Source organism: Gorilla gorilla, chromosome 18, assembly GCF_029281585.2.
Source record: "Gorilla gorilla gorilla isolate KB3781 chromosome 18, NHGRI_mGorGor1-v2.1_pri, whole genome shotgun sequence".
Taxonomy (NCBI): domain Eukaryota; kingdom Metazoa; phylum Chordata; class Mammalia; order Primates; family Hominidae; genus Gorilla; species Gorilla gorilla.
The window spans coordinates 22,108,272-22,136,260 of NC_073242.2; the positions used below are offsets into that span (position 1 = coordinate 22,108,272).

The 27,989-nt window shown below is 50.0% G+C and overlaps 1 protein-coding gene across 3 annotated transcripts; it reads left to right on the top strand.

Annotated features, from left to right (window-relative positions):
- Positions 1-479: 479 nt before the first annotated feature.
- LOC129527592 (nascent polypeptide-associated complex subunit alpha, muscle-specific form-like) lies at positions 480-27,940 on the top strand. Of its 3 annotated transcripts, XM_063699548.1 has the most exons (8): positions 480-3,045; positions 3,197-3,354; positions 10,339-10,467; positions 14,114-14,213; positions 14,326-14,521; positions 18,622-18,682; positions 18,792-18,827; positions 20,188-27,940. In XM_063699548.1, exons 2-8 carry the CDS (start codon positions 3,235-3,237, stop codon positions 27,793-27,795), a joined length of 8,250 nt encoding a protein of 2,749 aa, XP_063555618.1. In that variant the 5' UTR covers positions 480-3,045; positions 3,197-3,234; the 3' UTR covers positions 27,796-27,940. The 3 variants fall into 3 exon arrangements, with proteins under 3 accessions (XP_063555618.1, XP_055221442.2, XP_063555617.1); XM_055365467.2 differs by lacking the exons at positions 480-3,045; positions 3,197-3,354 and adding an exon at positions 4,356-6,055; XM_063699547.1 differs by lacking the exons at positions 480-3,045; positions 3,197-3,354 and adding an exon at positions 6,098-6,200.
- The last annotated feature ends 49 nt before the right edge of the window (positions 27,941-27,989 follow it).

Below are 27,989 nucleotides of genomic sequence, written 5' to 3' on the forward strand. Positions count from 1 at the left end.
CGAGATCCCACCACTGCACTCCAGCTTAGGCGACAGAGCCAGACTGTGTCTCAAAAACAGGAAAGAAAACAAAAGAAAATTTGGACTATTGCCAATTACAAATATTTTTAGAGAAGAATTCAAAACAGTAACTGTGGATGATGGAAACAATAGTTATGATAAAAGTCTGATGAAACTTCCCAGTTCACAAGGAAATTTAATTATGTGCAGCATTTTAAGACAGTAATGAGAATCATGACTGACAGCATCATATCAGGGCCACCAGACTTGTATAAATTTCATAAAATCTTCAGAAATAATTAATAACTTTTTTTTTTTTTTTTTAAGATAGATTTTACTTCTGTCACCCAGGCGGGAGTGTAGTGGCATGATCTCGGCTCACTGCAATCTCCGCCTCCTGGGTTCAAGCAATTCTCCTGTCTCAGCCTCCCGAGTAGCTGAGACTACAGGCATGTGCCACCAGGCATGGCTAATTTTTGTATTTTTAGTGGAGACAGGGTTTCACTCTATTAGGCTGGTCTGGAACTCCCGACCTCAGGTGATCCACCTGCCTTTGTCTCCCAAAGTGCTGGGGTTACAGGCATGAGTGACGGTGCCCAGCCATTCATGACATGTTTATACAAATATAATTTTAGCAAATATTTAGCATAACTATCAAAATTACAAATCATATTAAATTTGCATAAATGTATGCAATTTTTGGAACACGTATATCAACAACATACCCATAAATATAACTGAGATGAGATCTAATGTCACCTCACTTGACAGTGCCCTCCCATGCAGTATCGCCACATTTGACAATGCCTGCCCATTTAATCTACCAAATAAATCGAATCACTTAATACCTCTACAAGATGAGAGATACATTCTTTAGACTCCCCAAGGGATGCAGCTGAAAAAATCCCAAAGTTAGTTTTAAGCCAAAAAGACTTGATTTAGGATTTTGACACTGGAGAAACCCATCAAAGACGTCAAGTTTGAAAACACTTGATCAAAACAGAATCACAGGTCACTATTAAAAGAGTATTAATTTAACCAGAGACTTCCAAAGCAATACAGAAACTTACATGGATAGAAACACCTTAACCCTTTTGAAGGTCAGATTTGCTAAGTGATCAAAAGGGGTACTTGAATTGAATCGACACAGGAAGAGTGTGTACAGGGTTATGAGTGTAGGCAAATGGTTACTTTGGTCATATCTCCATTTGCCACCTGATTACACATGAGAATGGCATCTTTACTCACCAGAAAGCCAGTATTATGGGAGGTGTAGGAGGCATTCTTGGACTTGAGACAAGAACATTGTTGTGTAGAAATTTCATTGACTGTGTTAAAATTATTCTCCATGGGCTGGAGAACACATAACGTGGCGTTTAGAATGAGACGGGCATTGATTGGATGCAAGGTCTCCACACTTACTAGCTGTGTGACATTGGACAAAGTGCTTCATCATTCTGAGACTCAGTTTTTAAAGGATAAACAACTAACTACCTTGCAAGCTTGCTAGCAGGTTTAAGTGTAATAATGTGTGGGAATGACTGCACCGTGACTAACACGTAGTGACAGCTTAATTAATGTTAACCCTTATCATTATCATATAAGAATGTGAGTTACATAAGAGAGGAATCCTGTCAGTTCGTTCTCTGCTGTGTCCCCAAGACCGTGAATCATGGCTGGCACGTAGTAGGCATTTAATAATATTTGTTCAACAAGTATTTGGCAGTCTTGGAGGGCAGAAAAGGAGGTGGGGAAGATTTTTAAATAACATTTTTTAAAAAGTCACATTGTCCTACAATACCAATTTTTCTTGCATATTTAGGAAATTGAGGGTTTTTTCCTAAAACATGCGGACATATGGGAAATAGGATGCAACATTTGCACTAATGTTTCAGACACAGTTAGAGGTTTCCAAGAGATTTTGCGCTGGGGAGGCTGCTTGCTACAAGCTCCCAAAGCTCTGGGAGGACATAGTATTCATTCCTCCCTCAGCAGAAGCGGTGAGGCAAGAAGCGCTGGGGAGCCCCCAGCCTTGGACTTTTAGCATAGTGTGTCAGGTCTTCATAGTTTGGGCCCAGGGCACAGAGAAGTCACAGCTCTCCGGCATCCTGTGACCTTTACCCTCTTTGCCAAGGGAAAATGTGGCCCTCCAAAGCAAGAAACTTGAGGGCATAGGTCACCCCAGCCCTGGCATCTGCCCAGAGCCCGAGAAGGAAGGAACAATGATCCTCCAGCTACCTCAAAGGGCTGGCACAGGTGGCCACTGCCCTGGCATCACCCAGCTGTGTTCGGCAGCCTGAACCCCATCTGTGGGGATGTGAGGAGGAAAATACAAAAGTCCTTAGGTGAACACTGAGAAGGCAGATGCAGCAGAAGCCTCCAGGCCGGAACTACCCAGTCTTGGACCTATGGTGGAGATAGAGCATAGGTGGCGATCATGTGTCCTTACACTGTAAGGTCACCTGGTTGCACTATGGCCTCATCTGTGGCTCTGAAAATGAAGATTTGGAAGGAGATCATCACAGCTAATGTTTAACAAGCCCCTCCTGTGTGCCAAATCATTCACCCCTCACAACCACCGAATGAGCTAAGGATTCTCGTTATATATAGTTTATGGAGAAGGAAGTGCAGACATAAAGAGGTGAATTATCTTACCCAGATCGCACAGCTGATAAGTGGTGGAGGCAGAATAGAATCTAAACAGTGTGGCTCCGGAGCCCACATGCATTGATTCGACAAGTGTTTATTGAGCACCTGCCACGGACAAGGCCTTGTGTGATGAAATAGGGTTATAATTAGTAATATAAAAATGAGAAATCACTAATGCTTTTTAGACTTAACATTTTCTTTTTTTGTAGGTTTCAGGCACAGAACTGTATATCCAATAATAGTGAAATGGATCCCACTAATTATGACCGAAATGATGATACATTTAAATGACTTGGATGTTTTATAGGTATGATCTCGTGAAACCTTGAGAGAAACTGAATGACGAATGAAACTGTTGTTCCTGTTTCACACAGAAGAAAACTGAGGTTAAAAGGGGTAAAGTAATTTTGCATGGCATGAAGTAGAAATTCAAAGTACAGGAATTTGAACTTGGTTCTGTCCTTTTCTGAAGCCCTTGACCACTATAGACTCAAACATCACCTTGTTTTTCCACTCATTCAACACTTTTTTTTTAATTGTCTAATAGGTTGGCACTCATCATGAGCCCCTGTTCTCATTCTGCAAATGGTGAAGCTCTCTATTGTCCTGACCCCACAGTTCCTGTCCCATGACCAGGGCCAGCTCACCAAGGAGCTGCAGCAGCACGTAAAGTCAGTGACATGCCCATGCGAGTACCTGAGGAAGGTGAGTGAGTGCAGACAGATGGGGCCTGGTGCCCTTGAGCAGTTCCCGGGTCTCAGCTGCCACACATCTCATAGCGGGTGATGCTGGGGGAAGCTTACACAGTCACAGTACTGGCTTCTTCCTCTTTTTCTTTCCATACCAGTGGCTTAGGGATGGGGTAGAGTGGTTGACTTATTTGGATGAAAACCACTATCTTCTGTCAGAAACTCAAAAGGAATCATTGCTGGCATGGTAACCTAAAGAAAAACAACCAGACAGGTGCCCAACGACACTTAAAAAGGTTATTTATTATCTTGCCAAGTTTAGGCTGGGCATGGTGACTCATGCCTGTAATCCCAGCATTTTAGGAGGCTGAGGCTGGTGGATCACCAGAGGCCAGGACTTCGAGACCAGCCTGACCAATATGGCAAAACCTCGTCCCTACTAAAAATACAAAAATTAGCCGGGCATGGTGGTGTGAGCCTGTAGTCCCAGCTACTCAGGAGGCTGAGACAGGAGAATTGCTGAGATTCAGGAGGTGGAGGTTTTAGTGGGCCGAGATCACACGATTGCACTCCAGACTGTGCGACAGAGCTCTAGACTCTGTCAAAAAAAAAAAAAAATTATCCTGCAAAATTTGAAAAGGAAATTCAAATGAACAGCTTCTAAACTACTTTTTAACATGACTCATAATAAGAAATACATTCTACAGTACATACATATGTTCTATAATTTTGAATAAAGAATTAACCACATCATATTTATTTTACAACATGTAATACATATTTTTTATTCTTCATTTGTTTTGAATGCTCTGTGCAGTCTACAAAAAGTCCAATAGTAATAATTAAATTATTCATTAAGTTGAACATTATCTTGTCTTTTAAAATGATAATCTCAAAAATGATCTTTTATTTTTGAGATTTATATAGATACACACACACACACACACACACAGACACACACACACACACACATATATATATATATATTTTTTTTTTTTTTTTTTTTGAGACAGAGTTTCACTCTGTCCCCCAGGCTGGAGTGCAATGGCACAATCTTGGCTCACTGCAACCTCCGTCTCCCGGGTTCAAGCAATTCCTCTGCCTCAGCCTCTGAGTAGCTGGGACTACAGGTGTGCGCCACCATGCCCAGCTAATTTTTGTATTCTTAGTAGAGATGGGGTTTCACCATATTGGCCAGGCTCGTGTCAACTCCTAACCTCGTGATCCGCCTGCCTCAGCCTCCCAAAGTGCTGGGATTACAGGCGTGAGCCACCATGCCCAGCCAAATCTAGGGCTGGAACATGGCTGCAGCATATAAAAAGAATTGAATTCCGTACTTTTGTTAACGCTGTTTTTTGTTTGTTTGTAGTTGTTGCTGTTTTTGGGACAGAGTCTCGCTCTGTCGCCTAGGCTGGAGTGCAGTGGTGCAATCTCGGCTCACTGCAGACTCTGCCTCCCGGGTTCAAACTATTCTCCTGCCTCAGCCTCCCAAGTAGGTGGGACTACAGGCACCCACCACCACACCCGGCTAATTTTTGTATTTTATTAGAGACAGGGTTTCACCATATTGGCCAGGCTGGTCTGGAACTCCTGACCTTGTGATCCGCCCACCTCGGCCTCCCAAAGTGGTGGGATTACAGGTGTGAGCCACCACACCCAGCCCGTTTTGCTTTTGTTTTGCTTGCTTCTCGGGGTTGTTTTTCTATTTATGGTAAAGGCATTGGCTTTCCATTTGTAGCATCAATAGAATATTTCCTGTTTACAATAACCTTATGTCATAGTAAGTGGTAAAGGGATTTAAAGCAGTGGTTTTCAGCTGCCAGAGGCCTGAGAGAGTTTGGGCACACTCTGTGTGATCGGGCAGAAGGCCTGTGGGAAGTTTAACTGAGGACAGGGCCAGGAAAGGTGATGGACAGTGGGGGTCTGTCCTGGTCACCAGGCCCCTGGGTCCTGCCCACCTGCTTGGAGCTCCCCACCCATCACACACGATGCTGCCAAGCCCTCTGGGTATTGTGGGCAAATACCTTAGGAGAGAAGCTGATGAATTTTGTTTCTTGAAATGCACAGATTCCTTGGACATCCCTGAGAGGTCAATCATGAAAGTCAACTTGGTTTTCTCCCCCTCATTTGGGTTCAGAATTTAAAGTCCACACACACAGGCAGTAAGATGATATAGTTAAGGACCTCATCACTCGGTTTCGGATGTTAAAATGTCTAGGTGGGTTAGGGGTGATTTGAGATCACACAACCTTGTGCCGCAAAGAGGAATTCCCAGGCCAGAGGGAGACATTTTATTGCCATGTTATGATCTTATCATTGAGTTGAAAGGCAATCTTGTTTCATTTTGGATTCTTTCTTATGTTTATGTCTTATAAGGGCACTTTGAATTTCCAAGCAAATAATAATTTTGAATTAGCTTTTAATCATTGACTTCTAGCACAGTTATATGATCAGAAACATGCTGTGTGATTTGATTGCTCTCAAATATATTGAGCTTTGCTGGAACAAAATAAGTCAGGTTAATTTTTGTAAATGTACCATGCATGCTTGAAATGAATGTATCTACATTTGTTCCTGAGATACAGGTTGATGGACAGATGGCTACATGGATGTAATGGAGATGGTTTACTATCAGGACCTTCCGCATCCTGCTGATGTTTTGTTGCTTAGGATATGAGTGGCTGAGCGGAGGCTGTAAAACCTGGCACTCTGCTTGGGTATGAGGTTCTTCCTGCCATCCTGCCATCATTTATTTTTTATGTTTTGTTGCCAAAAGTGACCTTGAGGAACCCTGGGAGCTCAGGAAGGAAGGAGCGCCCAGAAGCAGGGACAGGGAGCTGGTTGGGGAGGACCAGAAATCAGGTTTGTGAAGGTTCCAGAGAGGACCTGTCCTTGGGAGGAGAGTGGGAGACTGAGATGGGGGAGGGGTCATTGGAATGATGCGGGAGCTGCTTGGCATTGTCCATTGTGAGGCACCACCGGGGTCATCAGGGATTGGTGGAGAGGGAATATAAAGCCCCAGGGTTGCTAAGGGAGGGCCCAGACCGAAGAAGGTTTGGTGGATAGCAGAACCTTTGTCTCCCTCTAATTGCTCCTAAGCCTCACGCTCCCTTGCCCCGCGTGTCCTGTTGCTTCCCTGATCTTCTCCGTGACCTGTAGCTAAACCTTCCACCAGCGCTTGAGAACTTAATTTGAACCGGATCCTTTCCCAGACCCCTTTCTTCTCCTCCTCCTCCTCCTCCTCCACCTCCTCCAGGTGCCCAACAGCCCCCTTCTCCTCCTTTCCCTTCCCTTCCCCCCTTCCCCTCCCCTTCCCCTCCCCCTCCCCTCCCCCTCCCCAACTCAGATCCTGGCCCGGTCCCCGTCCCCTTCCCTCCCCCCTGCCCTAAGCCACCTCCACCTCTGTCCTGGCCGCCTCATGAAAGGACCAGGACATGCGGGTGCGGTGGATGCTCTTTTGGCTCCTCTTTTTGCTCCTGCTGGAATTTATCAGCCATCAGTGCATCTCTGTGAGTAGACGCTGGACCCGTGGGGTTTCTTCCTTTTTACTGGGCTGTGTCACGCGGTATGAAATTACACAGCCCAGGCCTGTAATCCCAGCACTTTAGGGGGCCGAGGTGGGCAGATCACTTGAGTCCAGGAGTTGAAGACTAGCCAGGGCATCATAGCGAAACCCCATCTCTACAAAAAATTCCAAAAAAGATGAGTTGGGCCTGGTGGTGTGTACCTGTTATCCCAGTTACTGGAGAGGCTGAGGTGAGAGGATCGCTTGGGCCCAGGAGCTGGACGTTGCAGTGAGCCGAGATGGCCCCGCTGCACTCTTGTCTCTAACAAACAAAATGGACCAAAACAAAGTGAAATGTCATTTGATTTGTGTCATCTGGTTTGATGACTTTTAGAGTCTCACTCTGTCGCCCAGGCTGGAGTGCAGTGGCAAGATCTCGGCTCACTGCAACCTCCGCTTCTGGGGTTCAAGCAATTGTCCTGCCTCAGCCTCCTGAGTAGCTCAGATTACAACGCCTGGCTAATTTTTGTATTTTTAGATAGACCACCACGCCTGGCTAATTTTTGTATTTTTAGTAGAGACGGGGTTTCACCATGTTCGCCAGGATAGTCTCCATCTCTTGACCTCGTGATCCGCCTGCCTCAGCCTCCCAGTGCTGGGATTACAGGCGTGGGCCACCGCGCCTGGCCAAAATATATAACCTTAAGTGTAAGTTTACTAACTTTGGAAAGTACATACACCAGCATAAACCAACCCCCTTTCAAGATCTACATTTTATTTATTTATTTATTTATTTTTTGAGACAGCTTTTCCCTTGTTGCCCAGGCTGGAGTGCAATGGGGCAATATCAGCTCACCGCAACCTCTGCTTCCCAGGTTCGAGCGATTCTCCTGCCTCAGCCTCCCGAGTGGCTGGGATTACAGACATGTGCCACCACTCCCAGCTAATTTTGTATTTTTAGTAGAGATAGGGTTTCTCCATGTTGGTCAGGCTGGTTTTGAACTCCTGACCTCAGGTGATCCGCCCGCCTCGGCCTCCCAAAGCATTGGGATTACAGGCATGAACCACCGTGCCCAGCCAAGATCTACACTATTATGTCACCCCAGAAAGTGAACTCTCACTCTTCCCAGCCAGTCTCTTTCTTATCATAGGTTAGCTTGCTTATTCTGGAATTTCGCGTATACAGATGCATGCCATGCCATAGGTACTCTTTTGTGTCTGCTTTGTTCTGCTCAACACCATGTTTCTGAAATCATTACCATTGTTGTATGGTTCTCTAACTCCATCATTTCCATTTCAGACTCAGCATATGCTGAGTTCAACCTGTTGAAGGGCTATCTCTGTTTAATTAACCATCTTGAAAGAAACATTAAAATTGAGATGTTTTCAAGAATATATAGTTAAATCCTGAGGAATCCATGTAGAAATGTTATCACAAGCTGTCTGAACTTACTCAGGGGAAGTCTTCGTCTTCACTCACATAAGAGTCTAATGGAATTAATATCAACAATCTTAGAGAAATCCCACACTATTCATGCCATTTTCATGATCTCCACCTTGGTAATTTTTTTTTTTTTTTTTTTTTTTTTTGAGACAGAGTCTCGCTCTGTCACCCAGGCTGAAGTGCAGTGGTGCGATCTCGGCTCACTGCAACCTCTGCCTCCCGAGTTCAAGTGATTCTTCTGCCTCAGCCTCCCAAGTAGCTGGAAGTATAGGCGCATGCCACCATGCCCTGCTAATTTTTTGTATTTTTAGTAGAGATGGGTTTCACCGTGCTAGGATGGTCTCAATCTCCTGATCTCGTGGTCCACCCACCTCGGCTTCCCAAAGTGCTGGGATTGCAGACGTGAGCCACCATGCCCGGCCCACCTTGTTAATTTTTAAGCACTAAAATTTGATACTTATTTGTGAATGAAGTAATCTCTTCATTGTTTTTTTTTTTTTTTTTTTTTACTTATGGTGAGATTTAAATGACAAAGATTCCTATAATCCAAGAGAGAAGTATTATTTAGAGGGATTCTTTTACCATGTGATATATAATAAATGCATCCAATGCTATACGTCAATTTAAAAAACAAGTAAATAACTTTAAAGAAAAGATAACTACTGGCTAGGTGCAGTGGCTCACACCTGTATTCCCAGCACTTTGGGAGGCCGAGGCAGGTGGATCATGAGGTCAGGAGTTGGAGACCAGCCTGGCCAAGATGGTGAAACCCTGTTTCTACTAAAAATAACAAAAATTAGCCGAGCGTGGTGGCAGGCGCCTGTAATCCCAGTTACTCAGTAGCTGAGGCAGGAGAATCGCTTGAACCCGGGAGGTGGAGGTTGCAGTGAGCTGAGATCATGCCACTGCAATCTAGCCTGGGTGACAGAGCAAAACTTTGTCTCAAAACAAAAAAGAAAAGAGAAGATAATTACTTTATACTTAGCTTGTCTTACCCATGAGTGACGGGCTGCATGTGGCCCAGGACCGTTTTGAATGCAGTTCAACACAAATTTGTAAACTTTCTTAAAACGTTAGGAGATTTTGGCCAGGTACAGTGGCTCATGCCTGTAATCCCAACACTTTGGGAGGCTGAGGTGGGCGGATTGCCTGAGGTCAGGAGTTCGAGACCACCCTGGCCAACATGGCAAAACCCCATCTCCACAGAAAATACAAAAATTTGCTGAGTGTACTGTCAGGCACCTGTACTCCCAGCTACTCAGGAGGCTGAGGCAGGAGAATCACTTGAACCTGAGAGGCAGAGGTTGCAGTGAGCCGAGAGCACACCACTGCACTCCAGCCTGGGTGACAGAGTGAGACCCCATCTCAAAAACAACAAACAAAAACAAAAACAAAAAGATGGCCGGGCACGGTGGCTAACACCTGTAATCCCAGCACTTTGGGAGGCCGAGGCAGGCAGATCACCTGTCAGGAGTTCAAGGCCAGACTGGCCAACATGGTGAAACCTCATCTCTACTAAAAATACAAAAATTAGTCGGGCATGGTGGCAGAGACCTGTAATCTCAGCTACTCGGGAGGCTGAGGGAGGAGAATGGCTTGAGCCCAGGAGCTGGAGGTTGCAGTTAGCCGAGATTGCACCACTGCACTCCAGCCTGGGTGACTGAGTGGAGCGGAACTCTGTCTCAAAAAAAAAAGAGGTTTTTTTTAGATCATCAGCTATTGTTAATGTTAGTGTATGTTATGTGTGGCTCAAGACAACTTTGCTTCTTTTAACATAGGCAGGGAAGTCAAAAGATTGGATATCCCTGCTTTATACCAAGAAAGACAACACAACACCCCACATTTGCAATGCTTAAAAACACTACCAGCCATCTGAAAAACATGTGACTTCTAACTTCTGTTCTTTTTTGTAGCAGTGGAATCCCACGGTGATATCTGAGGGATGTGGTTACCTTTTGGAGGAGGTTGACGGTTTCTAAGGATGATTCTTTCTGAGTGAAATATTGTCAGTGTCATTGACCTTTTCATTATTTCAACTATTATTATTCCAGGTTATCAATACTCTGGCTGACCATCATCATCGTGGGACTGACTTTGGTGGAAGTCCTTGGTTAGATATCATTATTGAATTTCCGAGAAGTTATAAAGTTGTCATTATCCTCTGGACAGTTTACCTTTGGGTGAGTATACTAACTTTCTGTAGAGGTATACTTGTAATCACAAATAAGAATAAATTATATAAAACAATTCACGTTTCTGGACTTCATTATGAATATGTGGTTTTACCCAAAAAATCAGGGAAATGATTTATTAGCATAAGAATTATGAAAATATCTGCCATTTACATTATGAAAATTAAATAGGTCAGTGTTTGTTTAATAGAATGTCAACAGAGCTTTTGGTCAAAAATAAGTTTTTTTAACCTTTGTGCTATTTGTCACAAATGGAGTATGAGGTTTCGTCACTTAAATAGGAAATTCTTTCTAAACTCTTCTGTTTTATAGTTCTATCGTATGGGTGGAAGGAAAGCTTCCAGTCTCCTCTCTGAAGATTCACTGCAGAAATGAGCTGACAACAGACAGCTTAACAGGAAAAGAAAAACATAGAACAGGCATAAACATGGGAACCAGCTGAAAAATGAGACTGCTAGAAGGGCTGGATGGTTGATGCTTAAAGAGCAGCCTCTTCTGAGGGGAGAGGGAGATAGATGGAGATGTAGGCCATTTAGAGGGGCAGCAAATGATTTTTAGGGGAAATGAAAGAGCCCAAGGAACAAAACAATTGGCCTGAGACAAAGTTCCTCTGAGGTCATAGGGACGAGGTGACAAACTGCCGGAAGGTGAAGGGCAGAACTGCACTGCGTCTCATGATGCAGAGAAAGCCCCAGAGAATCTCTTAGAACTGCCCTCCAAGAGAATCAATGAAAAGTGTGTCTGGGCAGGGTAATTTTGAATGAGATCATTCAAAGTGCATGTTTCCACTTGCAACTGGAGAGAGATCAGTATGTCAAAAGTCTGTACTTGGTAAGAATTTGGCTGCTAAGTTGTGCCATAATTTGTCTTTTGAGCCTTTTTTCCTTTGGGTAAGTTGAGCTCTACATTTTGTCTTGCCATTCATGACAGTAAAAATATGGTTGTCTGGGGGCTGAACCTCCTTCTGAACAATGATCCAAGATAAAAGTACTAATACCACAATGCTTTTTTGTATTTAAGGGAAGAGGAAGTATGTTTCAGTTTTACCACCTAGATAATTACACGTCATTTGGCACTGCCTTTCAAGATATGTAGAAAACAGAAAATATATGAGTTATGAAGATATCTAGGCACATTTAACATTCTCTATGCCACTTAGTCCTGAACAGAGAATTTTCGGTATAAATTGGAGGAAGCTTTTTTTTTTTTTTTTTTTCTTTTTCTTTTCTCACCCCCAAGACGAGTCTCCGTCTGTTGCCCAGGCTGGAGTATAATGGTGTGATCTCAGCTCACTGCAACCTCCACCTCTTGGCTTCAAGTGATTCCCCTCCCTCAGCCTCTCAAGTAGCTGGGATTACAGGTGCCCACCACCATGCCCAGCAAATTTTTGTATTTTTAGTAGAGTCGGGGTTTTACCATGTTGGCCAGGCTAGTCTCAAAACCCGACCTCAAATGATCCACCCGCCTCAGCCTCCCAAAGTGCTGGGATGACAAGTGTGAGCCACCACGTGAGCCAGGGGAAGTTTTTAAATTTACCACTTTTTAACAATTCCATTTAGGAAAGTTCAGTTGAGCTGTTGGACTTGGACAACTTCGCACCTCTCATCTTTGTCCTTGTCATCTAGTCATCTATACCATTACCTCCTAAGCAGGGACATCATGGGTGCCATGAAGCATTCATGCGTGATGGCATTTCTTTGCTTGTCATTTCTTCATGTGTTTGACATTTCTCCTAGCTCCAAACGGGGCCAGCTACCTTTCCTATGAAATCTAGCAGTAGCTGTGGGATTGACGTGGTTGCTGTTTTCATCTTTTTAGATTACCCATTGCTTCTCTTGAAATCCTAGTACATGATTTTTTTTTTTATCCTATGTGCAGAAATCAGGAAAAAACAAATTCTACAAAGAATTTGAAAGATATTATTTCAGGCCAGGTGTGGTGGCTCATGCCTGTAATCCCAGCACTTTGGGAGGCTGAGGCAGATGGATCACTTGAGGTCAGGAGTTCAAGACCAGATGGGCCAACATGGTGAAACCCCATCTCTACTAAAAAGACAAAAATTAGGCAGGCATGGTAGCAGGCACCTGTAATCCCAGCTACTTGGGAGGCCGAGGCACAAGAATCGCTTGAATCTGGGAGGTGGAGGTTGCCGTGAGCCAAGGTAGCTACGCCACTGCACTTCAGCATGGTTGAGAGTGACACTCCGTCTCAAGAAAAAAGTCATTTCAATGACTACCTCAGGAGATTCATAGGTATCTGACCCACATCTGAGATGGGATTTGCATTGCATTTTAGCTATGATGAGAACAAATATTTAGTATCTTCGAAGATTAAAAGCATACTGTGATAATATGGAAATCTTGGTGGGAATTCAGTCATTAGTGAGAATGTTTTGCGTTAAGTTCAAACCAGCCTCAATGAAGCTGATGTGAGGGAAGGGAAAGTGAACTCTGAGTAGAGCAGGGACAGAAGGAAGATGCTCCAGTGCAGATCAGGAAGGAGCAGGGGGTGAAATGTTACAAATTCTAGAACTCAGAGAGCTGAAGGTAATTACTTCCTTTTCAAGTTGTGAAACATGTTAACCTGTGGTAAAATACTTATAAGATGATAATTACCATCTAACCGTGTTGAAGTGTACAGTTCCGTTGTGTGAAGTATATTCATGTCATTTTTTTTTTTTTTTTTTTTTTTTGAGACGGAGTCTCACTCTGTCACCAGGCTGGAGTACAGTGGTGGGATCTTGGCTCACTGCAACCTCTGCCTCCTGAGTTCAAGCAGTTCTTCTGCCTCAGCCTCCCAAGTAGCTGGGACTACAGGCCTGCATCACCATGCTCAGCTAATTTTTGTATTTTTAGTAGAGACGGGGTTTCACCATGTTGCCCAGGATGGTCTCCATCTCTTGACCTTGTGATTCACCCGCCTCAGCCCCCCAAAGTGCTGGGATTACAGGCGTGAGCTACCGCACCTGGCCTATTTTTTTTTTTTTTTTTTGAGACAGAGTTTCAATTTTGTTGCCCAGGTTGGAGTGCAATGGCACAATCTCAGCTCACCACAACCTTTTCCTGCTGGGTTCAAGTGATTCTCCTGCCTCAGCCTCCCGACTAGCTGGGATTACAGGCATGCACCACCATGCCTGGCTAATTTTGTATTTTTAGCAGAGACAGCGTTTCTCCATGTTGGTGAGGCTGGTCTCAAACTCCCGACCTCAGGTGATCCGCCTGCCTCGGCCTCCCAAAGTGCTGGGATTACAGGAGTGAGCCACCGTGCCAGCCTCATGTCATTCTTGTGTGTGTGTGTGTGTGTGTGTGTGTGTGTGTGTGTGTGTGTGTGTGACAGAGTCTCATTCTGCCGCTCAGGCTGGAGTGCAGTGGTGTGATCTCGGCTCACTGCAACCTCCGCCTCCCAGCTTCAAACGGTTCGCTGCCTCAGCCTCCCGAGTAGCTCGGATTACAGGTGCCCGCTGCCGTGCCCGGCTAATTTTTGTATTTTTAGTAGAGACGGGGTTTCACCATCTTGGCCAGGCTGGTCTTGAACTCCTGACCCCGTGATCCACCTGCCTCGGCCTCCCAAAGTACTGGGATTATACGCGTGAGCCACCGTGCCCAGCCGTCATTCTTATATTATTATTTCCTAGTTGTCTTTCCTGAAGACTATCTTCCAGTCTGAAAATGGACATGATGGATCCACAGATGTACTGCAGAGAGCCTGGAGGTCCAACCGCCGTAGACAGGAAGGTATGGCTCTGTTGGAGTCCCCATAGTGTGGAAATGAGTTTGCCCTGGAAAGAGAAAGAACAGCTTCTTGCCCTCAGGTTTCTCACCTTCTCCTCTCCTCACTCTCACCAAGGGCTGAGGTCCATTTGTATGCACACAAAGAAAAGAGTTTCTTCCTTTCCAGGAAATAAAATTGGCCGGAAGGACGTCATTACTCTGTGGAGACATGTGAAAACAAAAGTTAGAGCTAAAATCCGTAAGATGAAGGTGACAACGAAAATCAACCATCATGACAAAATCAATGGAAAGAGGAAGACCACCAAAAAACAGTAAGATGTGCCTTGACACAAATACTGTTGTATGAACCATGTGCCAATCAAAGTAGACAACTGTAAAGTCCTTGAGAATATTTTCTACAATATTTGTGGCAAATTCAGTGGGTTCAAAATTGAGTTTGTCCTTTCTGCTTCGTTAGTTTAAGCTGTATAATTCCTTTCCCTTCCTACATTCTTGTTTGTCATTTTTTCGGGGGAAGAGGAGTTGCTAGTACTGGCATTGGTTTTCCTTTCTCTCTCTCTTTTTTTTTTTTTTTTTTTCCTGAGATGGAGCTTTGCTGTTGTTGCCCAGGCTGTAGTGCAATGGCACAATCTCAGCTCACTGCCTTTTGGGTTCAAGCGATTCTCCTGCCTAAGCCTCCCAAGTAGCTGGGATTACAGGTGCCCACCACCACGCCCAGCTTATTTTTGTATTTTTACTAGAGATGGGGTTTCACCATGTTGTCCAGGCTGGTCTCGAACTTCTGACCTCAGGTAATCCACCTGCCTCAGCCTCCCAAAGTGCTGGGATTACAGGCGTGAGCCACCACAGCCAGCCTTTTTTTTTTTTTTAATTTTGAGATAGAGTCTCGCTCTGTCGCCCAGGCTGGAGTGCTATGGTGCAATCTTGGCTCACTGCAACCTCTGCCTCCCAGTTTGAAGCAATTCTGCCTCAGCTTCCCGAGTAGCTTGGATTACTGGTGTGTGCCACCACATTTGGCCAATTTTTTTTTTTTTTTTTTTTGAGACAGAGTCTCACTCTGTCACCCAGGCTAGAGTGCAGTGGCATGATCTTGGCTCGCTGCAACCTCCACCTCCCAGGTTCAAGCGATTCTTATCCCTCAGCCTCTTGAGTAGCTGGGACTACAGGCATATGCCACCATGCCCAGATAATTTTTGTATTTTTGGTAGAGGCGGGGTTTCACCATATTGGCCAAGCTGGTCTAGAACTCCTGACATCATGATCCACACACCTCGGCCTCCCAATGTGCTGGGATTACAGGCATGAGCCACCGTGCCCAGCCCAATATTTGTAATTTTAGTAGAGACAGGAGTTCACCATGTTGGCCAGGCTAGTCTTGAACTCCTGACCTCAGGTGATCTGCCTACCTCAGCCTCCCAGTGTGAGCCACCACACCCAGACTGGATTGTTGAATTCAATGCTTGGGTCACCTCCAGATTCATTTTCACAGTCTTTCATGTTTTGGTCATATTACATTGTGTTTTGCTGCCATATGACTGATCTTGTTTTGTTAAATGTGAGATACTTGTTAAGAAATATTTAGCAATGAATTGAGGCCTAGTAGCATGTTATCTTGCTGCGGAAGAGATGGGAGTCTACTTCTGGGGGATGGTCAGGGGTCCTTCATACAGGCTGCAATTGAGGTCGCCGGTGCAGGCTCAGTCCCTACAAAGGCCAGGGTATTTCGTGTCCACCTCTATTCTGATGCATGACTCTTCTGGGTCTCAACCAGAGCCAGTGGACTTCAGTATGGGTCGCTTTCATTGGCAGACCCTCAATCCACTTGTTTTCCTTCTAATCCCACGCATGTGTGCAAAAGCTGCTGTGCTTCTTTGCATCTCAGTAGTTCCTTCTGGAATTCAGCAATGAAACTCAGGGAAATGGGTTCCAAATGCGAGGCTGACTTTCATCCTGGGTTTCCTTCTTCTCCATCTTCACCTCATGTCTGTTTACTGCCATGTTAGCAATTTGATGTATTCAATCATGGGTTTTATATTGTTTGGTGTCCCCCATTGTTCTCATCGGAGATCAGAAGCTTCAGATGCACTTACGTCAACTCAAGAGTAGAATGCTTCCTTAGCTTCCCTCCAGAGTCAGGTTTTATGTTTCTAGTTCCCAAGTGCACAGCAGGAGTAGTGATGTCCTCACTGGCTTCTCATTTGCATTAAACTGTGAGCTTCTTTAGCGTGGGGACAGGACCCTGCTCCCATTGCATTCTCAGCACCTCACCACACACTCGTTGTTTGAGGCCACTCCAGACAGCATGTGCTGAAGGATGCCCTGTGGTCAGAAACAAGTTTATTAACTTTCTCTTTGAAGTGTTTTCGTCCCTGTTTCCTAGCGTTCTGGGAATTTTACACATCCTTCCTATAAAACCAAGTATCAGGTGAGATCCTTAGGATCAGGACCATGAATCAAGTGGTGTGAGGGCAACACGGCAAACTTACCCTTTTTAGGCCGTTTCCTTTTTCTGCCCTCAATCTCTGTGAACTGAACCTTGTTAAAGTCAGTCAACACCAGGGTGGATGGTTTGCCGTTGTCACCTATTTTCAGGACATAACACCCTGACTTAGGAGCCATTCCAATCATTTGTAATTCAATAGATGCGCCCAGCCTTCAGATTGCCTTTTCTCTCAACCAGGATCTTTAAAGTCGATGACAAGAGTTCCAGTCCTGAATCATGGCAAAGTGCAGTAGTGAACTGCGGGGTTAATGACACCATATTCTGGAAGGATCTCTCTTTGGCTGATGGTCTGAGTTCCGGCATCAGCCTCTGACTGAGAATCAGGTCTCACACAGGAGGAGTCAGATGAGGAGCAATCCTCTGCTTCCGATGGAGTTAGTTGTGATGAATTGGTGAGGTCTGGTTTTTCACACTGAACTAAAATGAGCTTTCGCTGTGTCAAGCACAAGACTGACCCCAGAAACACACATAGTGCACCTCATAGAAGCTTTTAATAGTCTTTATGTTTACTAAAGAATAGGACTAACTATGGGACTATGAAGATGAGCTGGAAATGACAGGTGACTTGCCAGCAGGCCAGAGTGTGACTTTTTTTTGTCCCTCAATGGGAGGTGTCAATTCTCCCTTCGGTTGTGAGAATCAGTTGGTTCATTTGTGGAAAGGTTGCAGGGGGGATCTTTGAATCACAGCCTTCAGATGCCAGAAGGGCAGAGGGAATCCCACATGGGCTGGTGGATCATGTGTGTGCATTTCTCTCCCTTCTAATCTGAGGAAACTAAGCATGAAAGAATGTGAGCATGCAGAAAAGGAGAGGTAGGTATCAGAGGCAGAGGAAAATGGGAAATTGGATATGAAAGAAATACACACCTACAAGTGAGTTCAGAAACTGAACCCCACCCTCCTGGGAAACGCCCATTGGAGTGTTGTTTTTAACCTTTGTACAATGTTTAGACCCAGTAAATGCAGAAATAGAAACAAATGGTCAGAAGACATATCGTGAGAGAGAGAGAGAGTTCACAAAACAGAAAACAAAGTACCTTAATATTTACCAGTGACCAAAAGATGTGAAGTAGCAAAACGTCTCCTGACCCCATTGCCAGCTAGACTGTGTGGAAACTCGGTTCATACCAGCCATTCTAGGGGTGGGGTGAGTTGTTGTCATCCTTAGGAAAGTGTGTTGTTGTAGGATCAACCACATCCTTCAAAAGGACTATGCCTGTTTATAAGCCCAGCTGTTTCTGCCCTGTGAAACACGGTAAGGATATTAATACAAAGACAATACAGCTTTATGATAAAAGATGCTCAATGAAGGATGAATTAGGGATATACTGAGAATGGGGAAGGAAACTATCATCTCAGAAGTCAGCAGGCAGTAAGCAAGAGGAGGAATCAATATAGCAACAGTTTGGATCAGACTGTACAGTTTTTTTGTTTTTGTTTTTGTTTTTGTTTTTGTTTTTGTTTTTGTTTTTCTGAGATGGAGTCTCGCTGTGTCACCCAGGCTGGAGTGCAATGACGTGATCTTGGCTCACTGCAACCTCCGCCTCCCAGGTTCAAGTGATTCCCCTGCCTCAGCCTCCCGAGTAGCTGGGATTACAGGTGCCTGCCACCACGCCTGGCTAATTTTTTGTATTTTTAGTAGAGAAGGGGTTTCACCATATTAGCCACAATGGTCTCAATCTCCTGACCTCATGATCCATCCGCCTCGCCCTCCCAGAGTGCTGGGATTACAGGCGTCAGCCACCGTGACCGGCTCAGACTGTACTCTTATAGCCATCTGAAATACGTTTTCTAGGTATAGATAGATTGTGTAAGGGTACAGTTGTGAGGATAAGAGAAACATGGCAGATTATTTAAAATCATCCTGAAAGTGGTGCTTTATCTGATGAAAGTGATTGTAATCCATAGGAAAATGTTTCAACGTGCGCAAGAGTTGCGGCGGCGGGCAGAGGACTACCACAAACGCAAAGTAAGGAGCTTCCTCCCCGCAGTTGCAGGATAGTTCAGTGCTGATGCAGATGATGCCACGGCCCTTAGACTCTCTCAACATTCAATTTCTCATGTGTTGGCTTTTTCAGATCCCCCCTTCTGCAAGAAAGCCTCTTTGCAACTGGGTAAGTTTGCTTGTTTTCCTCGCTTTTGGACATAGTCTGCCAGGTCAGGACATGGATACATTTTTCTCCCTACAGCTCTGTGCTCAAGCCCTGCAGAGGGAGATGGCAGAGAGAAAGGCTGCCTACAAGCATCACAGTCCCATCCCTGTTGGTAACCGTGTTGTGCAAAAACACTTTCATCCCCACCCAGTGGGGCCCCTGATCTAATATTCTAAGTGTCAGAGGTCCCGTATTTGTAATAGCAAATGGGCCCTGACTGTAAATTAGTGAAGAGTGAATGTAACTTATTACCCACAGGGACAATTCCAAATGAAGGCCTTAAATGATGCTCAGCTAAGCTGGTTCTTGTGTGGCCTCTGTACCTTCAAAAGCTGCCGAGTCCTATGATTACACGTGATGGGACTTGTACACTTGAAGTGAAACACAGTTTTAAAACTTGCTTTGTTTAGAATTCCCACCTCATTTTTCCATGGACAAAAGTATTCTTCATGTCCTAGTGCACTTACAATTTGGTATTACCTGGGAGTGAAAAGAAATATTATAGCCATGCCTAACTGACTTCTTGAGATAAGATTGTTCTGTCAGAAAACCCTCTCCCAGTTCCCCTGCAGCTCTTCAGGAATCCACATCTCTCCAGAGCTCTTTGTTCTCATGGGTGGCACCTCCAGAGTGAAGAAGATCCTTTGTCAAGAAGGGAAACAGAGGGGAAATGAGAGGGTCCTGCAGGCAGAGCTGGAATCAACTTCCACTCTGCCTCTTGCAAGCTGTGTGACCCTGGGCACAATTTCTCCTTCCTCTGGAAACCTCTGTTCTCTTAGATTTGGAGCAGGGTGGTCACACTGACCTTGCAGAGTTCTGAGAATCAGAGACAGAACATAAAAGGCCTGGAAAACATTCTCCAAAAAGAAGCTGCAACATGTGTGGACAATGGGCTTTTCATGCCTCTCTTACTGTCTCTTACTGTCTGTTGACCTGGTGCAAGAAACATGCTCTGGTGATGGCTGTGAGGGAGGAATGAGGATAGACGTAGACACTCCTGTGTCTCAAACATGCTTCTTTATTACTCTGTTATGACTCTGTCTTCCCTGGGGCAGGACCCCAGCCTGCCTACATTTGCAGACAGACACAGTGGCATGTGGAGACAACAGTGTGTCCCAATGACTTTTCTTTACCCCCCAGCTGTCGGCAGTACTCAGTGGAAGGGTGATATTATGACACTGATACTGCTATTTTGAAACCTGGAGGATGGAAAGGTGCAAAAATCTATCACCAGCAACAGAAGGTGCAGACTGTGTTGGTGGCGGTAATTTTGTCCATCAAACGGATATGTGTGAAAACATTCCCTCCTTTGTCCCTGCAGGTCAGAATGGCGGCAGCGGAGCATCGTCATTCTTCAGGATTGCCCCACTGGCCCTACCTCACAGCTGAAACTTTAAAAAACAGGATGGGCCACCAGCCACCTCCTCCAACTCAACAACATTCTATAACTGATAACTCCCTGAGCCTCAAGACACGTGCCGAGTGTCTGGTCTATCCCCTTCCACCCTCAGCGGATGATAATCTCACGACGCCTCCCGAGTGTTTCCTCACTCCTCTTCCACCCTCAGCTCCACCCTCAGCTCCACCCTCAGCGGATGATAATCTCAAGACACCTCCCTTAGCTACTCAGGAGGCTGAGGCAGAAAAACCACCCAAACCCGAGAGACAGAGGGCCGCTGACGTGGAACCACCACCGAAACCCGAGAGGCGGAGGGCCGGTGACGTGCAACCATCACGGAAACCCGAGAGGCGGAGGGCCGCTGACGTGCAACCATCACGGAAACCCGAGAGGCGGAGGGCCGCTGACGTGCAACCATCACGGAAACCCGAGAGGCGGAGGGCCGCTGACGTGCAACCATCACGGAAACCCGAGAGGCGGAGGGCCGCTGACGTCGAACCAGCACCGAAACCCGAGAGGCGGAGGGCCGCAGTGGATGATAAGACACCTGCCGAGTTTCTGGTCTATCCTCTTCCACCCTCAGCGGATGATAATCTCGAAACGCCTCTCGAGTGTCTCCTCACTCCTCTTCCACCCTCACCTCCATCCTCAGCGGATGATAAGACACCTGCCGAGTTTCTGGTCTATCCCCTTCCACCCTCAGCGGATGATGATCTCGAAATGCCTCTCGAGTGTCTCCTCACTCCTCTTCCACCCTCACCTCCATCCTCAGCTCCACCCTCAGCGGATGATGATCTCGAAATGCCTCTCGAGTGTCTCCTCACTCCTCTTCCACCCTCACCTCCATCCTCAGCTCCACCCTCAGCGGATGATGATCTCGAAATGCCTCTCGAGTGTCTCCTCACTCCTCTTCCACCCTCACCTCCATCCTCAGCTCCACCCTCAGCGGATGATGATCTCGAAATGCCTCTCGAGTGTCTCCTCACTCCTCTTGCACCCTCACCTCCATCCTCAGCTCCACCCTCAGCGGATGATGAGACACCTGCCGAGTTTGTGGTCTATCCCCTTCCACCCTCAGCGGATGATGATCTCGAAATGCCTCTCGAGTGTCTCCTCACTCCTCTTCCACCCTCACCTCCATCCTCAGCTCCACCCTCAGCGGATGATGATCTCGAAATGCCTCTCGAGTGTCTCCTCACTCCTCTTCCACCCTCACCTCCATCCTCAGCTCCACCCTCAGCGGATGATGATCTCGAAATGCCTCTCGAGTGTCTCCTCACTCCTCTTCCACCCTCACCTCCATCCTCAGCTCCACCCTCAGCGGATGATGATATCGAAATGCCTCTCGAGTGTCTCCTCACTCCTCTTCCACCCTCACCTCCATCCTCAGCTCCACCCTCAGCGGATGATGAGACACTTGCCGAGTTTGTGGTATATCTCCTTCCACCCTCAGCGGATGATGATCTCGAAACGCCTCTCGAGTGTCTCCTCACTCCTCTTGCACCCTCACCTCCATCCTCAGCTCCACCCTCAGCGGATGATGAGACACCTGCCGAGTTTGTGGTCTATCCCCTTCCACCCTCAGCGGATGATGATCTCGAAATGCCTCTCGAGTGTCTCCTCACTCCTCTTCCACCCTCACCTCCATCCTCAGCTCCACCCTCAGCGGATGATGATCTCGAAATGCCTCTCGAGTGTCTCCTCACTCCTCTTCCACCCTCACCTCCATCCTCAGCTCCACCCTCAGCGGATGATGATCTCGAAATGCCTCTCGAGTGTCTCCTCACTCCTCTTCCACCCTCACCTCCATCCTCAGCTCCACCCTCAGCGGATGATGATCTCGAAATGCCTCTCGAGTGTCTCCTCACTCCTCTTCCACCCTCACCTCCATCCTCAGCTCCACCCTCAGCGGATGATGATCTCGAAATGCCTCTCGAGTGTCTCCTCACTCCTCTTCCACCCTCACCTCCATCCTCAGCTCCACCCTCAGCGGATGATGGGACACTTGCCGAGTTTGTGGCATATCTCCTTCCACCCTCAGCGGATGATGATCTCGAAATGCCTCTCGAGTGTCTCCTCACTCCTCTTCCACCCTCACCTCCATCCTCAGCTCCACCCTCAGCGGATGATGAGACACCTGCCGAGTTTGTGGTCTATCCCCTTCCACCCTCAGCGGATGATAATCTCGAAACGCCTCTCGAGTGTCTCCTCACTCCTCTTCCACCCTCACCTCCATCCTCAGCAGATGATAAGACACCTGCCGAGTTTCTGGTCTATCCCCTTCCACCCTCAGCGGATGATGATCTCGAAATGCCTCTCGAGTGTCTCCTCACTCCTCTTCCACCCTCACCTCCATCCTCAGCTCCACCCTCAGCGGATGATGAGACACCTGCCGAGTTTGTGGTCTATCCCCTTCCACCCTCAGCGGATGATGATCTCGAAATGCCTCTCGAGTGTCTCCTCACTCCTCTTCCACCCTCACCTCCATCCTCAGCTCCACCCTCAGCGGATGATGAGACACTTGCCGAGTTTGTGGTCTATCTCCTTCCACCCTCAGCGGATGATGATCTCGAAACGCCTCTCGAGTGTCTCCTCACTCCTCTTCCACCCTCATCTCCATCCTCAGCTCCACCCTCAGTGGATGATAAGACACCTGACGAGTTTGTGGTCTATCCCCTTCCACCCTCAGTGGATGATAATCTCGAAACGCCTCTCGAGTGTCTCCTCACTCCTCTTCCACCCTCAGCTCCACCCTCAGCTCCACCCTCAGTGGATGATAATCTCAAGACACCTCCCTTAGCTACTCAGGAGGCTGAGGCAGAAAAACCACTGAAACCCGAGAGGCGGAGCGGCGCTGACGCGCAGCCATCACGGAAACCCGAGAGGCGGAGGGCCGCTGACCTGGAATCACCACCGAAACCCGAGAGGCGGAGCACCGCTGACGTGCAACCATCACCGAAACCCGAGAGGCGGAGCACCGCTGACGCGCAGCCATCACCGAAACCCGAGAGGCGGAGCGCCGCTGACCTGGAATCACCACCGAAACCCGAGAGGCGGAGCGCCGCTGACGCGCAGCCGTCGCCAAAACCCGAGAGGCGGAGCGCCGCTGACGCGCAGCCGTCGCCGAAACCCGAGAGGCGGAGCGCCGCTGAGGCGCAGCCGTCGCCGAAACCCGAGAGGCGGAGCGCCGCTGAGGCGCAGCCGTCGCCGAAACCTGAGAGGCGGAGCGCCGCTGACCTGGAATCACCACCGAAACCCGAGAGGCGGAGCGCCGCTGAGGCGCAGCCGTCGCCGAGACCCGAGAGGCGGAGCGCTGCTGACCTGGAATCACCACCGAAACCCGAGAGGCGGAGCGCCGCTGACCTGGAATCACCATCGAAACCCGAGAGGCGGAGGGCCGCTGACGCGCAAGCATCACCGAAACCCGAGAGGCGGAGCGCCGCTGACGCGCAGCCATCACCGAAACCTGAGAGGCGGAGCGCTGCTGACCTGGAATCACCACCGAAACCCGAGAGGCGGAGCGCCGCTGATGCGCAGCCGTCGCCGAAACCCGAGAGGCGGAGCGCCGCTGAGGCGCAGCCGTCGCCGAAACCCGAGAGGCGGAGCGCCGCTGAGGCGCAGCCGTCGCCGAAACCCGAGAGGCGGAGCGCCGCTGAGGCGCAGCCGTCGCCGAAACCCGAGAGGCGGAGCGCCGCTGAGGCGCAGCCGTCGCCGAAACCCGAGAGGCGGAGCGCCGCTGAGGCGCAGCCGTCGCCGAAACCCGAGAGGCGGAGCGCCGCTGAGGCGCAGCCATCGCCGAAACCTGAGAGGCGGAGCGCCGCTGACCTGGAATCACCACCGAAACCCGAGAGGCGGAGCGCCGCTGAGGCGCAGCCGTCGCCGAGACCCGAGAGGCGGAGCGCCTCTGACGCGCAGCCGTCGCCGAAACCCGAGAGGTGGAGCGCCGCTGACACGCAGCCATCACCGAAACCTGAGAGGCGGAGGGCCGCTGACCTGGAATCACCACCAAAACCCGAGAGGCGGAGCGCCGCTGACGCACAACCATCACCGAAACCCGAGAGGCGTAGGGCTGCTGACGCGCAACCATCACCGAAACCCGAGAGGCAGAGGGCCGCTGACCTGGAATCACCACCGAAACCCGAGAGGCGGAGCGCCGCTGACGCGCAACCATCACCGAAACCCGAGAGGCGGAGGACCGCTGACCTGGAATCACCACTGAAACCCGAGAGGCGGAGGGCCGCTGACCTGGAATCACCACCGAAACCCGAGAGGCGGAGCGCCGCTGTCGCGCAACCATCACCGAAACCCGAGAGGCAGAGCGCCGCTGACGCGCAGCCGTCGCCGAAACCCGAGAGGCGGAGCGCCGCTGAGGCGCAGCCGTCGCCGAAACCTGAGAGGCAGAGCGCCGCTCACCTGGAATCACCACCGAAACCCGAGAGGCGGAGCGCCGCTGAGGCGCAGCCGTCGCCGAAACCCGAGAGGCGGAGTGCTGCTGACCTGGAATCACCACCGAAACCCGAGAGGCGGAGGGCCGCTGACGCGCAAGCATCACCGAAACCCGAGAGGCGGAGCGCCTCTGACGTGCAGCCGTCGCCGAAACCCGAGAGGCGGAGGGCCGCTGACCTGGAATCACCACCGAAACCCGAGAGGTGGAGCGCCGCTGACGCGCAGCCATCACCGAAACCTGAGAGGCAGAGCGCCGCTGACGCGCAGCCATCACTGAAACCCGAGAGGCGGAGTGCCGCTGACGCGCAGCCGTCGCCGAAACCCGAGATGCGGAGCGCCGCTGAGGCGCAGCCGTCGCCGAAACCCGAGAGGCGGAGCGCCGCTGAGGCGCAGCCGTCGACGAAACCCAAGAGGCGGAGCGCCGCTGAGGCGCAGCCGTCGCCGAAACCTGAGAGGCGGAGCGCCGCTGACCTGGAATCACCACCGAAACCCGAGAGGTGGAGCGCCGCTGACGCGCAGCCATCACCGAAACCTGAGAGGCAGAGCGCCGCTGACGCGCAGCCATCACTGAAACCCGAGAGGCGGAGTGCCGCTGACGCGCAGCCGTCGCCGAAACCCGAGATGCGGAGCGCCGCTGAGGCGCAGCCGTCGCCGAAACCCGAGAGGCGGAGCGCCGCTGAGGCGCAGCCGTCGCCGAAACCCGAGAGGCGGAGCGCCGCTGAGGCGCAGCCGTCGCCGAAACCTGAGAGGCGGAGCGCCGCTGACCTGGAATCACCACCGAAACCCGAGAGGCGGAGCGCCGCTGAGGCGCAGCCGTCGCCGAAACCCGAGAGGCGGAGCGCTGCTGACCTGGAATCACCACTGAAACCCGAGAGGCGGAGCACCGCTGACCTGGAATCACCATCGAAACCCGAGAGGCGGAGCGCCGCTGAGGCGCAGCCGTCGCCGAAACCTGAGAGGCGGAGCGCCGCTGACCTGGAATCACCACCGAAACCCGAGAGGCGGAGCGCCGCTGAGGCGCAGCCGTCGCCGAAACCCGAGAGGCGGAGCGCTGCTGACCTGGAATCACCACTGAAACCCGAGAGGCGGAGCACCGCTGACCTGGAATCACCATCGAAACCCGAGAGGCGGAGGGCCGCTGACGCGCAAGCATCACCAAAACCCGAGAGGCGTAGGGCTGCTGACGCGCAACCATCACCGAAACCCGAGAGGCAGAGGGCCGCTGACCTGGAATCACCACCAAAACCCGAGAGGCGGAGCGCCGCTGACGCGCAACCATCACCGAAACCCGAGAGGCGGAGGACCGCTGACCTGGAATCACCACTGAAACCCGAGAGGCGGAGGGCCGCTGACCTGGAATCACCACCGAAACCTGAGAGGCGGAGCGCTGCTGACGCGCAACCATCACCGAAACCCGAGAGGCAGAGCGCCGCTGACGCGCAGCCATCACCGAAACCCGAGAGGCGGAGTGCCGCTGACGCGCAGCCATCACCGAAACCTGAGAGGCGGAAGGCTGCTGACCTGGAATCACCACCGAAACCCGAGAGGTGGAGGGCCGCTGACAGGGAACGGCCACGCAAACCCCCACGCAAACCCAAGAGGTGGAGGGCCGCTGACAGGGAACGGCCACGCAAACCCCCACGCAAACCCAAGAGGCGGAGCGCCGCTGAGGCGCAGCCGTCGCCGAAACCCGAGAGGCGGAGCGCCACTGACGCGGAATCTCCACGCAAACCCAAGAGGCGGAGGGCCGCTGACGTGAAACCATCATCACCCGAACCCAAGAGGCGGAGGGTCACTGACGTGGAACCGCCACACAAACCCAAGAGGCGGAGGGCTGCTGACGTGGGACGGCCACGCAAACCCCCACGCAAACCCAAGAGGCGGAGCGCCGCTAAGGCGCAGCCGCCGCCGAAACCCGAGAGGCGGAGCGCCGCTGACCCGCAGCCGCCGCCGAAACCCGAGAGGCGGAGCGCCGCTGACGCGCAGCCGTCGCCGAAACCCGAGAGGCGGAGCGCCGCTGAGGCGCAGCCGTCGCCGAAACCCGAGAGGCGGAGCGCCGCTGACCTGGAATCACCACCGAAACCCGAGAGGCGGAGCGCCGCTGACGCGCAGCCGTCGCCGAAACCCGAGAGGCGGAGCGCCGCTGACGCGCAGCCTTCGCCGAAACCCGAGAGGCGGAGCGCCGCTGACGCGCAGCCGTCGCCAAAACCCGAGAGGCGGAGCGCCGCTGACCTGCAGCCGTCGCCGAAACCCGAGAGGCGGAGCGCCGCTGACGCGCAGCCGTCGCCGAAACCCGAGAGGCGGAGCGCCGCTGACGCGCAGCCTTCGCCGAAACCTGAGAGGCGGAGCGCTGCTGAGCTGGAGTCACCACCGAAACCCGAGAGGCGGAGCGCCGCTGACGCGCAGCCGTCGCCGAAACCCGAGAGGCGGAGCGCCGCTGAGGCGCAGCCGTCGCCGAAACCCGAGAGGCGGAGTGCCGCTGAGGCGCAGCCGTCGCCGAAACCTGAGAGGCGGAGCGCCGCTGACCTGGAATCACCACCGAAACCTGAGACGCGGAGCGCCGCTGACCTGGAATCACCACCGAAACCCGAGACGCGGAGCACCGCTGACGCGCAGCCATCATCGAAACCTGAGAGGCGGAGCGCCGCTGACCTGGAATCACCACCGAAACCCGAGAGGCAGAGCGCTGCTGACGCGCAGCCGTCGCCGAAATCTGAGAGGCGGAGCGCCGCTGACGCGCAGCCGTCGCCGAAACCCGAGAGGCGGAGCGCCGCTGACGCGGAACCGCCTCGCAAACCCAAGAGGCGGAGGGCAGCTGACATTGAACCATCATCACCCGAACCCAAGAGGCGGAGGGTCGGTGACGTGGAACTGCCACGCAAACCCAAGAGGCCGAGGGCTGCCGACGTGGAACCATCATTACCTGAACCCAAGAGGCGGAGAGTCGGTGACGTGGAACTGCCACGCAAACGCAAGAGGCCGCAGGCCGCCGACGTGGAACCATCATTACCCGAACCCAAGAGGCGGAGGGTCGGTGACGTGCAACCATCATCACCCGGACGCAAGAGGCGGAGGTTGAATTAGCTGAGAACAGGCCATTGCACTCAAGCCTGAGCAGTAAAAATAAAACTGAGTAGAACAAAATAAAAAGATCAAAAAACAAAACCCACACTCCAAAAACAAAGAATAAATAAATAATATAAAAATAAAATAAATACTGCAGTCCTTATGTTATTGCTTTGTTTCGATATCTGGTATGATTGCTTGAGGGACCTGAG